Source organism: Saimiri boliviensis, chromosome 6 (genome assembly GCF_048565385.1).
Source record: "Saimiri boliviensis isolate mSaiBol1 chromosome 6, mSaiBol1.pri, whole genome shotgun sequence".
In the NCBI taxonomy this organism is placed as follows: Eukaryota; Metazoa; Chordata; class Mammalia; order Primates; family Cebidae; genus Saimiri; species Saimiri boliviensis.
Genome location: NC_133454.1, coordinates 72,562,615 through 72,576,448, shown reverse-complemented (window position 1 = coordinate 72,576,448; position 13,834 = coordinate 72,562,615). Strand labels below are relative to the sequence as shown.

Sequence of the window (13,834 nt, the reverse complement as noted above, 5' to 3'; positions counted from 1 at the left end):
CTGCAATCTCTACCTCCCAGGCTCAAGTGATCCTCCTGCCTCAGCCTCCCAAGTAGCTGGGACTACAGGCATCAACGACCACACCTGGCTAATTTTTGCTTTTTTGTGTGTGTCGGGGGAGGGAGTCTCGCTGTCACTAGGCAGGAGTGCAGTGTCATGATCTCAGCTGACTACAATTGCCGTCTCCTGGGTTCAAGCAATTCTCTGCCTCAGCCTCCTGCATAGCTGGGACTACAGGCGTGTGCCATCACACCCAGCTATTTTTTTTTTTTTTTTTTTTTTAGTAGAGATGGGGTTTCATCGTGTAGGCCAGGCTGGTCTTGAACTCCTGAGCTCAAATGATCCTCTCACCTCAGCCTCCCAAAGTGCTGGAACAAAAGGCATGAGCCACCACATCTGGCCCCAAATGATTAGTTTTTTAAAGCAGATTCAAAATAGCAGAACAACATATTAATGAACTGTCAGATCAGTTAAATATTCAGATTGAAGTACACAGAGAAAAAAGGGTGGAAAACAGAAAATGATGGAAAAGTAGAAAAGACATATAGACAGGGTCAAAAGGTCTAATAGCCAAAAAGTCATAATTGGGAGTTAAATGAAATTATCTTGTTAGAAGATTTTTACATTGTTCATGAGGTGGTAAAGTACTAATTCAAGGTAGATTGTAATAAACTAATTTGGGCCAGGCGAGGTGGCTCATGCCTGTAATTCCCACACTTTGGGAGGCTGAGGCGTGAGGATCACTTGAGGTCAGGATTTCAGGACCAACCTGGCCAAAATGGCGAAACACCGTCTCTACTAAAAATACAATAAAATTAGTCAGGCATGGTAGCACATGCCTGTAATCCCAGCTACTCAGAAAACTGGGGTTGGAAGATCTCCTGAACCCAAGAGGAGAGGCTGCAGTGAGTGAGATGGTGCCACTGCCTTCCAGCCTGAGTGACAAAGTAAGACTTCGTCTCAGAAAAACAAGTAATTTGGAACAAGGTCTGGGGAATAGTAAAATTAATGATTCAAAGTAATGTAATAAGTTAGGGAGGCATATTAGAATCTCTAAGGTAATTAACTAAAGGAATAATACAGAATTTAAGAAGAGGCTAATAGTGGAGGAAAAATTGATAATAAAGAAGATTAGATGACTCAATATCACTATCAGTGAAATACAGATCAAAGCCACAATAAAATATTATCTCACACCTGTTAGGAGGCTATTATTTTTTAAAAAGATAACACAAGTTGGCAAGGCTGTAGAGAAACTGAAGACCTTGTGCACTGTTGGTGGGAATGCCAAATGATGCAGCTGCTATGCAAAGCAACTCAGGTCATTTGGGAAAATGAAAAATCTGGGATTGCTACCTTTAAGATTTATAAATCTGGCATGCTGGGGGTCACCATGTGGAGAGAGTTATTAGTGAATGAAGCCATTCAGAAAAGCAGAGCTAATGGATTAAAAAAAAAAGTCTGGATTCCAATACCATCATCTGAACCCCTAGATCCATCCATGCTTGAAGTTCTTCAATTTTCAGTTTTTCAAGCAGATACATTCCCCTCTTGGCTTAAGGCAGTGCGAAGGAGGTTTCTGTCATTTGCGGTCTCAGAGTCCTAACAGGTATGTCCAATATGTACTGAATATTTAACGACTGCTTAGACGTAACATAAATAAATTATCACAGCTATCATATAAAACAAGTTAACTCATAGACATGAGCATTTGTTAAAATCTTACCAAACATCCTTTTTTTTTTTTTTTTTTTTTTTTTTTTTGAGACAGAGTCTCACTTTGTCCCCCAGGTTGGAGTGCAGTGGCACAATCTTGGCTCACTGCAACTTCCACCTCCCATGTTCAAGAAATTCTCTTGTCTCAGCCTCCCAAGGAGCTGGGATTCCAGGTGTAAGCCACCGTGCCTGGCTAATTTTTGTATTTTTAGTAGAGATGGGGTTTCACTATATTGGTCAGGCTGGTCTTGAACTCCTGACCTAAGGTGATCCACCCACCTCGACCTCCCAAAGTGCTGGGATTACAGGCGTGAGCCATCACACCGAGCCTTACCAAACATTCTTTGCCCAGGGATGTCAGTTAAATCCAGGTCTGAGACTACTTCATCAACGGAAAAGAAAAGCACCAGAGGCAGTTAAACTCCCGAAATATTCTGATATTTAGCAAGTTAGAATTTTCCAGTAATTCAATTAGATCTGATGAGTGAATTGGAAATTTGAAATGCAGTATTTCCTCCTGGTTGGGAAATGATATTAGTATTCTCTGCCCCTACCTTCCACCCTTTTTCTACACAATCACACACACACACACACACACACACACACACACACTTTCTTCCAACTCAAAATTGGCCAGTGATCACACAGGTTACTCACTATGTTTTGAAAGAGATATTCTTTGGCAAAGATAAAACACAGGCATTCTTAAACAAATATGTTTAACTGACTAACAGTAGGTAAGTGCTCTAAAGAAACTAACATTTTACATAAAGACAGATACACATTTAACACACTGATTTCATGCTACTAAAATCATCTTTGGCAAACAGAAAATTCAGAGGTTTTCAGTGGGGAAGGCATTTGTAAAAATGTTCTGAAAATCTGAATGGCAATTAGAATCAAAACACTGGAAGACTTCTACAATATTATTTCCTTAAATAATTACTTTAATATTTTCTTTTACTTTAACATTTTCTAAAGTATTAATATTTGCACAAGAAAATTTTAAGTACTTATTAGGTATAATGATAAACTCAATTTTTATAACTATTTCCAAAAGAATGCAATTCAATCACCTATTTTCAACAGCCAACTTTTCTAGAAAGTCACATTAAGCAATGCCATTTTCCTATGAATTTTTAATTTCTGTGTAATAAAAGAAATACGTATATTTGAAAACATTTACTCATGTGTAACCCATATATTTAGAGTCCATCAGGTTTTTTAAAATAAGTTTTTTATACTTAGTCAAAATATGTCAATTTCCTTTAAATTATTATACAAAATGGGTAAAGTTGAAAGTTAAACAAATTAGTGTATATTTGAAAGAATGAGTGGTATTGTAACTATTCTAATATACACCACACTGTATTACTGTGAAACTAAGTAGCTCTATTTACTTTAATTACACTGAAAAGTGGCATTTCTAAAAAGTATTTACTGAGCTTTTTGAACATCTACAGATTTAAATTACATTCACTTTTAGCAGTTAATATAGTACTTAATGAGAACATATTGAAATCAGAAAATCCGAATAAAATGTCAACCAGAAACATGTGACCATACGAAGTTTTAAATAAAACTTAGCATAATCTTGCAGATTACAAATGTAGCACTGATATATTAAAATGTACATAAGAAAAGAACAAAAATAAAAACAATACCCTTTTCAGTTGCTGTTCTTTTAAGCTTCTCACTGTTCTTGCAGGCTCAGAAATGAAGTTTTTATAGTTTTCACATATATTCATCCGAGATTGGGCTACCTGCATTGTTCCCTCGAGAAAAGATTTCCAAACAGGATACATGCTCCTAAATTCAAAGTAGGATAGAAAAGCATTAATTAGGCGGGGAAAAGGAAGAAAAAGTTGGCTAACCTTTTGCTCACAGGGTAGTACTGACAGAATGAATGAATGTTTCCTTTAATGTATTTATACTGGCTTACAGGCAATATTTCAGCACACATAAGAAGCAACATGGCATATACTCGTTTATATATTCCTTTTATAGCTCAGCAATCGGAAGTTTTAATTCATTAGCTATTCTTAATAATGGAGTAAAGCGCTACAAGAATTACAAAGCTAACATTATAAAAATTAGTGAACAGTTCAGACTCTACCAAGTCTTTTGCTGTCACAAGGTCATCATTATGAATAACAAGTTTTATTACTTCATTAAGATATTTTCCTAATTTTACTAATGAGATAACTGAGGCTCAGAGAGATTTCAGAGTATCACTCTAGGTCATATACGAAGGTGGCACTACTGAGATACAAGATGAAGACTGGATACCTCTATATATAGTACATTGTCTTTCAATGACATCATATTATTCTTACATAAACTGACATGGCTGGAAAAATATATCATGAACAACTGTTTATGTGCTTGCAAAGTCTGTTTTGTCTGACAAAAGAAATCTTTAATATTGTTGCTCTACATCTGTCTCCCTGTTGTAACAATGCCTAGCCAGCATCACACTGTACTTTGGATTCATTCCAAGCAAGTCTCATCACCTTTGCTTTATAAATGTGCTCAGCAATCTCAGCCAAGTCAAAGAATTATTAATCCTTTGCTTTTTCTAGCCAATTTCCTCTTCAACCTTCTTTCCTACTTGTTAAATGCCTCAGTCAATTCTAGCATGCTCCTACACTATTTATAAACAAAATCGATATAACAATGGCAGTGCTTTATTTTTTAAAATGAGTCTTTAAAATGAAATTCTGATAGATTATAGTATGTCTCCTGAGATTTCCCTATGGGAGAAATCCATACTGATTTTCAACCATAGCAACATATGGGACTATGCTATACAGAATGCTCGCTGTGGTCAACAAATGACAGTGTAGAAGCAAGAAAAAGAAAAATTGCCTGGATCCCAATCTTAGTTAGAAGTAAAGAAAAAAAGATAAACTATGGTTTTCAACTATGGAATCTTACAAATTAGTTCATGTAATATACCCAATGAATCAATTTAGGTGGAAATATTCATTATTTAGTCAGAGATATGTCACTGTCCCTTTGGAAAGATTCAGTGTGTTGCACCAGCAAAAACTGTTAGCATAAAAGCACTGATGGGCTTAAGAACAGCAAAATGAACACCCTCCATGGCCTCACTGCATGACAACCAATGGAACTTGCAATGTAAACTCACCATAGGCCCTCCCTCCTAAGTAGTCCCAACAATTGATTTTCTCAGAGAATGCACTGAGAGAAAAATTCAGTACTATAATGTATAACTATTAATTTATACTTAAATTACATTTTAAAATCATAAAGAAAATGAGAAAGAACCATTATGAATTGTGATAGGAAGAAAGGGAGGAAGGGAGAGACGCTTCATCCATGTTTTTCTCTCAGTGCAGCATCCTCTTCTCTTTATCCCTTCTCCTAGTTGATAGCTGTTTGCCCTTCGAATCTCAGTTTAAATGAAACTGCCTTTAGGAAGTCTTTCATGATCACCACCAAGCCAATCCTCAAACTCAATCAGTTACTCTTTGTTATTTGCTCATGGCTCCATCACTTTTACTTCAACTATAAATATTTTAATATAGTTGTTAAGTTAATGTCTGTCCCTCTCACTATAGTGAAAGCTCTATGAAGGAAGGCAGGGGTGTATGTCTTGCTATTGCATTCCTAGGGCCTAGCAAATAAAGAATTGTTACAATAATGTGTTGAATGAGTAAATAAATGAATGTATTAATTATGAAGACTGTACAACAACAAAAAAAACCTTTCAATAAAAATAGAGTTTAAAAAGAGACCTTTAAAAGTTTAGCAAATTTATAGCAGGGAAACATATCCTAAACACTGATATGCCATTAAAAAGCACAGAATTTAGTCATCAGTCAGAAGACCTAGGTTCAAATTCTAGTTTTACAAAAATAATCATAGGTAATCACACTTCACTATACTTTCATTTCCGCAATTGACAAATGGAGAAATAACAAAAATACCTGCACCACTTACCTCACAGGGCTATTTTAACAATTAAATGCAAATGATACGACAATTCACGGTACACAGATTCTTTCAAATGAATAAATAGTAACAGTAGCAGAATTGTAACAGAAATAGAAGCACTTCTTGTTAACCTAACAGTGGTACTCCCAATGGTAGTTGTGTTTTTCTTTCTAATTAAGGAAAAATTATCATGTGTCACAGAGTGATTTTTAAAAAATTTTTATTTCACCAGGTTTCATATGAAGCAATTTTGAAGGATACAGAAAGTATCGGCCGGGCTCGGTGGTTCATACCTGTAATCCCAGCACTCTGGGAGGCCAAAGTGGGCAGATCACCTGAGGTCAAGAGTCCGTGACCAGCCTGATCAACATGCCAAAACACCATCTCTACTAAAAATATACAAATTAGCTGGGTGTGGTGGTGGGTACCTGTAACTCCAGGTACTCGGGAGGCAAAGGCTGGAGAATCACTTGAACCTTGAAGGCGGAGGTTGCAGTGAGTCAAGATGGCACCACTGCACTCCAGCCTGGGCAACAGAATGAGACTCCATCTCCAAAAGAAAAGTATCAAGCATATATGGTATTTTGCCATTCTACATATCACATGTTAAGCACTGTTATACATTTTACATTTATATCATTTAATCCTCACCATAACTGTAACATAGATATTATTCTAATTTTACATAGGAGAAAAGTGGGGCTCAGAGAGGTTGTGAAATTTTTCTAAGGCTACTTACTCACCAGGAAATAGCACCTCCATTGTCATAACCTAGACTTTGCCATTACTAGTAACTACTGCTTTGCTCTCATCCCAAGTTCAATCATCTGTTTCTGACCAACACCTCCTGATTCTACTCATGCCTTTTAGAATTCTGATTCCCATCAATTACTCAATCCTTTAAGAACCCACAATCCATTCAGTCCTACCCACTTTCCATTGTCTCTTGCCCTTTCATAATCTCCCTTTTCAGTTCATTACCCAGCCTAGGTTTCATGGTCCATCCTTATAATCACTCCCTTATATATGCCCATATTATCCTTGCCCCTTTCTCTTTCCTCCTTTATAACCTACAAGCTCCTACCCTTGGTTAAATCCAAAACTGTTTACATTCTACCGAAGTCTATGGCAAAATGTGGCTGGAAAAAAAGGTAATTATGTTATCTGGTCACACTTTAAATTGATGTCAAATAAATGCTAGTAACCCCTTAGTGCTACCCAGCAATCATACTATATTGCCTTAATCCATTCCTTCACCCATGCTTCTACACAATTATTTCCCAACTTCCCTCTTCTCAAACCTCTAATACAACCACACTTTCAGCCAACAGTGGTACTATCAGAAGGCAACGTCCACATGTTCCCACATCTGCAATCTCCTTGTCTCTGCACCCACACATTCTGCCAGTCCTCCTATTATTGCACAAACTGCCTGTGCTCTGAAGGCCAACTCCTCACATTTACACTATGTCACAAAAACTCTCACTCAAGAATATCAATTCAATAATCTACAATGTCAGTTTTTCCCTCTCTACTGGATCATTCTTGTGAGCAAACATGCTATAATATCTCCACTTGAAAATTCTCCATCAATCCTCCATTTCTCTCCAGTTACTACCCTAATGTCTGCTCCCTTTTATAGAAAAACTCCTGGAAAGAATGGTCTTAAATTACTGTTTCTATTTTCTCTCCTCTGGGTCTCTCAGTTCTTTTTTTTTTTTTTTGAGACAGAGTTTCCCTCTTGTTACCCAGGCTGGAGTGCAATGGCGCGATCTCGGCTCACCGCAACCTCCGCCTCCTGGGTTCAGGCAATTCTCCTGCCTCAGCCTCCTGAGTGGGTGGGATTACAGGCATGTGCCACCATGCCCAGCTAGTTTTTTGCACTTTTAGTAGAGACGGGGTTTCACCATGTTGACCAGGACAGTCTCGATCTCTCGACCTCGTGATCCACCCGCCTCGGCCTCCCAAAGTGCTGGGATTACAGGCTTGAGCCACCGCGCCCAGCCGGGTCTCTCAGTTCTATCCAAATCAGACTTCAGTGTCTACCACTCTTCTGAAATTGCTTGCCATCGTCATCAAAGACCTGCCTATGGCTAGTCCAAATAGTTCAAGTCTTGATTCTATTACTCGACCTATCAGCAACACTGACCTAGTTTACCCTTCTTGAAATGCTTTCTTCACTTGGCTTCCAGGACATTACTCTCCCTTGGTGTACTTCCACCTCACTAGCCATTCTTTAGTCTCCTTTGCTGGTTCCTCTCCATCTCACTGCCCCATAAATATTAGAGTACCCTCAAGTCAGACCCCAGGTTTCTTTTCTAACTACATTCACTCTTTTGAAAATTGTTTATAAATTTTTATTTTATTTTTATATTGCTTCTTTTTAGAGAGAGGGTCTTTCTCTGTCACTCAGGTGGTAATGCAGTGGCACAGACACAGCTGACTGTAGCCTCAAACTCCTGGGCTCAAGCAATCCTCCCGCTTCAGTCTTCCAAAGTGTTAGGCCTTCAGGTATAAGCCACTGTGCCAGGCCTACAGTCACACTTTAGAGGATCTCACTCTACGGATGGGTTTAAAGCCATCTGGTTTCATGGCTTTAAAGACTATCGCTATTCTGACTATTCCTAAATTTTTTTTTTTTTTTTTTTTTTTTAAGAGGCAGGGTCTTGTTCTGTTGCTCAGGCTGGAGTGCAGTGGCATGATGACAGCTTACTATGGCCTCAAACTCCTGGGTTCAAGTGATTCTTCTGCCTCAGTCTCCCAAGTAACTGGGATGATAGGCATGTGCCACTGTACCTGGCTTTTTTTTTTTTTTTTTAAATAGAAATGGTATCTCACTTTGTTGGCTAGTCTGGGTCTTGAACTCCTAGCATTGAGTCAGCCTCCTGCTCCCAGCCCAATTCCTGAACTTTTAATTCCTACCCAGACATCTTCTCTAAACCCTAACTGCCTACTTAACATATCCAACTTGGATATTTAGCAGACATCTTACACCTAACAGGTATAAAATTAAATTCTTGATTTCCCTAAAATCTCCTTTGGCAATCTATCTATTCCATCTCATTGACAGTTACTCAAACCTCCTAATAGTTGACTCAAACCTGAAACCTTAGAATCATCGATCCCTCATTTTTCTCTTATATCTGCTCCATCAAGAAATCCAGTTTGCTGGACTTAAAAAATACCATGGAATTTAATTACTGCCTCTCTCCTCCACTGTGACTACCTTGTTTTAGCTACCCTAACCTTATGCCTAGATTACTGCAACAGTCTCCTACCTGCCCTCTCTGCTTCTGCCTTGTCCCCCTAACACCTGTGCTCTGCATAGTACAGCAACTGCTGTGCCATCACTCCTTGGCCCTCTGTATTCTCCCTACTATCCTTACTGTCCTTATCGTCAATTGGCATCTATGTTTGATTATTCATTTGTTTACTGTTTGTCTTCCCTCATTAGAATGTAGGCTCCATGCAGCAGAAGTTTTGTTTCATTCTCTGCTGTATGTTCAGCACAGGATACAGCACAGCAGGTACTCAATATATATTTACTGAAGGAGGAGAGGAGGAAATGATGGAGCCTAGGTTTGAGCCCAAATTTGTCCAGCTCCCAAACCTCTGTTCTTTTGCTGACATAAGATTGTTCTTAGTCTCTGTAACAATGCTGAATATTAAAAAGGGTCTCTTCATTCTGATACAGTTATACCAAGACTTACGTACCCTAAGTCCTTTGCATACATTCTATACTATTTTTGTCTTCTGTATCATTATTTACTTATCATTTTTGTTAAAATGACAAACCTTTTAAACTAAAATATATGTATCTTATGACTTTATATCACCATTCTAACTGAAAAATACTTGCCATAATAATTAGGTTGTAACTAGGAAAATACAAAAATATTCATCCATATACCACCACCTAAGTTCATGCTGTGAACTATTTCTTATATGAATGTCATACCAGAAAACCTAGAAAACTTTTATCAGAAGAAATTTATCATTAAGAAATAAGTCAAGGCTGGGCACAGCGGCTCACGCATGTAATCCTAGCACTTTGGGAGGCTGAGGTGGAAGGACCGTTTGAAGCCAGGAGTTTGAGACCAGCCTGGGCAATATAACAAAACTTCTTCTCTACAAAAAAATTTTTAAAATTAGCCAAGCATGGTGTGGTGGCCAGCCAGAAGGTAAGATGGGAGGATCACTTGAACCCAAGAGTTTGGGGCTACAGTGAGCTACTTCACTCCAGCTTGGGTGTAAAAGTGAGATCCTGTTTTGCAGGAAAGAAAAGAAGAAAGAAAAGTGGTGGGGGGAAAGAAAAAAAAAAAAGAAAAAAAATCAAGAAATTCTTAGCTGTTAAATTCTTAACAAGACCTTAAGTGTGGTAGAGATCTTAAGATCTCTACAAATGTGGTAAAACTAAGCTACAAAGCTACACAAAGCTACAAATGTGGTAAAACTGTATAGAACTCTGCCGGGTGCAGTGGCTCATGCCTGTAATCCCAGCACTTTGGGAGGCCGAGGTGGGTGGATCACAAGGTCAAGAGATCGAGACCATCCTGGTCAACATGGTGAAACCCCGTCTCTACTAAAAATACAAAAAATTAGCTGGGCATGGTGGTGCGTGCCTGTAATCCCAGCTACTCGGGAGGCTGAGGCAGGAGAATTGCCTGAACCCAGGAGGCGGAGGTTGCGGTGAGCCGAGATCGCGCCATTGTACTCCAGCCTGGGTAACAAGAGCAAAACTCCATCTCAAAAACAAACAAACAAACAAACAAACAAACTGTACAGAACTCAATGTGCATACACTTATATACACACAAATGAGTGCATATACAACTAATGAATTCTGAATTCGATTGAATGACAGTATCACTATCAGTTTCTTGGTTGCGATACTGTATCACAGTTACGCACGGTGTTACCATTGGGAGAACTGGGTGAAGAATGTAAAAGCATTGTTTGTATTTATTATTTCTGATGCTTGTGCAGCTACAATTATCTCAAAATAAAAAATAAGAGCACTCTTTGTATTTATTATTTCTGATGACTATGTGTGCAGCTACAATTATCTCAAAATAAAAAGTGTTTAAAATATAACAAACAAAACCACAGATCTTCCTTAGGCTTAGAAATACAGCTTTCTACTAGTATCACATCTCAAGATGACTCAGGAAAACATGACTAAGGGCTGGGTGCAGTGGCTCACGCCGGTAATCCCAACAGTTTGGGAGGCCGAGGCAGGCAGAACACTTGAGGCCAGGAGTTTGTGACTAGCCTGGCCAACATGGTAAAACCCAGTCTCTAATAAAGATAAAAAAAAATTAGCTGGGCATGACACACCGGTAATCCCAGCTACTCAGGAGGCTGAGGAATGAGAATTTCTTGAACCAGAAGGCAGCGGAATGCACCACTGAACTCCAGTCTGGGCGACAGAGCAAGACTCTGTCTCAAAACAAAGAAAAGAAAATGTGGTAAGTTCATAACCTAAGGATAATTTATATGGTAACTAATAACAAGAAGAATGGGTTATTAAGTGTTTACATATGGTTGTTATTGATAGTAGAAAGGGAGAATATTCTGAGCCTGGGTAACAGAAATAAAGGCAGTGAAAAAGACTGCTTTCAGTCTAGTTGAGGTGTTGATTAAGAACTGCAATACAACTGCAGTTGAGGTGCCCAAGGGTTGGGAAACCAAGGATGAAAGAAGAAATAGCCAGAGATAAGTAGAGAGAGAATGTGGAGACAAGTTTCTTCATGGCTTTAAATATCATGACAAGAAATTTAAATTTATCCGACTGGCAAGGAGAAACAATAGAAGATTTTCAAGCAGGGGAGCAACAATGGCCTATTTTACAAAGACAGAAAAATAAAGTTTGTGTCATTATAGCAGATGGAACTGTGAAAGAGAGAGATCACAGGCAGACAAGCAGCTACTTAACATTCCAGATTTGAGGAGATCTAGAAGAAGGTAAAATTGGAGGCAGCTTTTTATTTCCCAAGTTGAAAAGTTAATAAAAATATATTATTATTACCAGTTCACAGATAAGATTTAAAGACAGGAATATAAATAAGCTTACTTTAAAGAGTTATTAGAGAGCTGAAGGACTTTTGAGAAACATTTACATAGCAAGGAATGAAAACCTGTTCTTAAAAAAAAAAAAAGATCCAAGAGAAAGAAGTGTTACAAAAGTCTAACATATATTGAGGTTGTTTAATGACATTACAGCTGCATGTATCATCAGGCAAACAATTTAAAAGACTGATTACATGCACTGTTGGTAAAAACCAAGGAACAACTTAAAATCACACTGCAGGCTGGGTATGGTGGCTCATGTCTGTAATCCCAGCAGTTTGGGAGGCTGACGTGGAATGATCACTTGAGGTTGAGTTCAGGATCAGCCTGGCCAACATGGCAAAACCCCATCTCTATTAAAAATATAAAAATTAGCCAGGTTTGATGGCACAAACCTGATTACAGCTGCTCAGGAGGCTGAGGTATGAGAATTGCTTGAACCCAGGAGGTGGAGGATGCAGTGAGCCAAGATCATGCCCCCACGCTCCAGCCTGGGTGATGGAGTGAGACTGTCTCAAAAAAACAAAATCATACCAGAGAAAATTAAACATATTGATACAGTTTACAGAGAACAACTTCTAGTATTAATATTTTAGGGCCAGTCTAGTAGTGATGAATTCCCTTAGCTTTTGCTTATCTGGGAAAGAATTTATTTCTCCTTCATTTATGAAGGATAATTTTGCTGAATAAAATATCCTTCGTTGGCAGGTTTTTTCTTTCAGCACTTTGAATATATCATCTCATTCTCTCTTGGCCTGTAAAGGTTTCTGCTTGAGAAATCTGCTATTAGTCTCATGGGGTTCCTTGATAGGTGACGGCATGCTTTCTTCTTGCTGTTTTCCGAATCCTCTCTTTGTCTTTGATGTTAGATAGTCTGACTATAATGCACCATGGAGAATGCCTTTTTGCATTTTATCTTTTTGGGGGATCTCAAGAGCCTCCAGTACCTGGATGTCTAAATCTCTTGTTAGACTTGGGAAGTTTTTGTCTATTATTTCATCAAATAGATTTTCTGACCCTTTCTTTCTGGGAAACCAATAATGTGTTTATTTGGTGGCTTTATGTTGTCCCATGTATCAGAAAGGCTTTGTTCATTCTTTTTTATTTTTCTTCTTTTTGTCTGCTTGGGTTATTTCACAAGATCTGTTTTCAAGTTCTGAGAGCCTCTCTTTTGCTTTATAAAGTCTACTGTTGAAGCTTTCAAACGTATTTTGTATTTCATTCAATGAATTCTTCAGTTATAGAATATTTATCTGGTTCTTTTCTGTATCTCTTTTGTAAATTTCTCATTCATATACGGAATTGTTTTTCTGATTTCCCTGTACTGTTTTTCAGAATTGTCTTGTACCTCATTGAGCTTCTTTAGTATCAAAATTTTAAATTCTTTTTCTAGGATTTTGTAAATTTGTTTTGATTGGGATCTATTATTAGAGAATTATTTTGATCCTTTGGGGGTATCATATTTCCTTGCTTTTTCATGTTTCCTATGTCCCTACATTGATAACTGCATATCTTATGTAATAGTCACTTCTTCCAATTTTTTGAATTTGCTTCTGTAGAGAATGCTTTCTTGAAGACAAATCTATGGTGGTGTTTGGTCTTTATTCTGGGTGCTTACAGTGGTACAGCAGCTGTATGATTTCTTTGGCTATAAACAGTGTCAGTGATGGTGTCTGTAATTTCTTCAGTGGTTTCAGGTGCAGTTATTAGTGAGGCCTGTGGTAAAGTTTTGCTGGGAATTGGGACACTAAGTAGGCCAGTCTTTGGGCTCCAGTAGAGGCAGTGGTGAGTTGGTACCTATAGTCCAGGTGGGCCCATTCTTGGCCTCCAGGTGGCTTACTCAGATGCTGGTACCAGCCGCAGTGAGCCAGGAAGGTAGGCAGATTCTTGGGCTTCAGTGCAGCTGGCATAAAACAGGCAATGGCAGTGGTGGGATAACCTTCTAGGTCTTGAGCCATGTATGCTAGTGTTGGTGGTAGCTGTGATGAGGTGAGCAGGTTGAGCGGGTCAGTCTCCAAACTTGCAGGTGGCACATGCAGGTAGGTGTCAGCTGTGACTGTAGTGGCAGGGGCAGGTAGAACCAACCTCA

General features: G+C 38.5%; 1 protein-coding gene across 4 annotated transcripts in view; it reads right to left on the bottom strand.

Moving 5' to 3' along the window:
• Positions 1-13,834, bottom strand: part of FCHSD2 (FCH and double SH3 domains 2) — a 299,879-nt gene that overhangs the window by 159,282 nt on the left and 126,763 nt on the right. For all 4 annotated transcript variants that reach the window (XM_003923427.4, XM_074400964.1, XM_074400966.1 and 1 more), the window contains one exon: positions 3,381-3,525. In XM_003923427.4, coding sequence (XP_003923476.1) covers positions 3,381-3,525 — 145 coding nt within the window. The remainder of the gene's footprint in view (positions 1-3,380; positions 3,526-13,834) is intronic.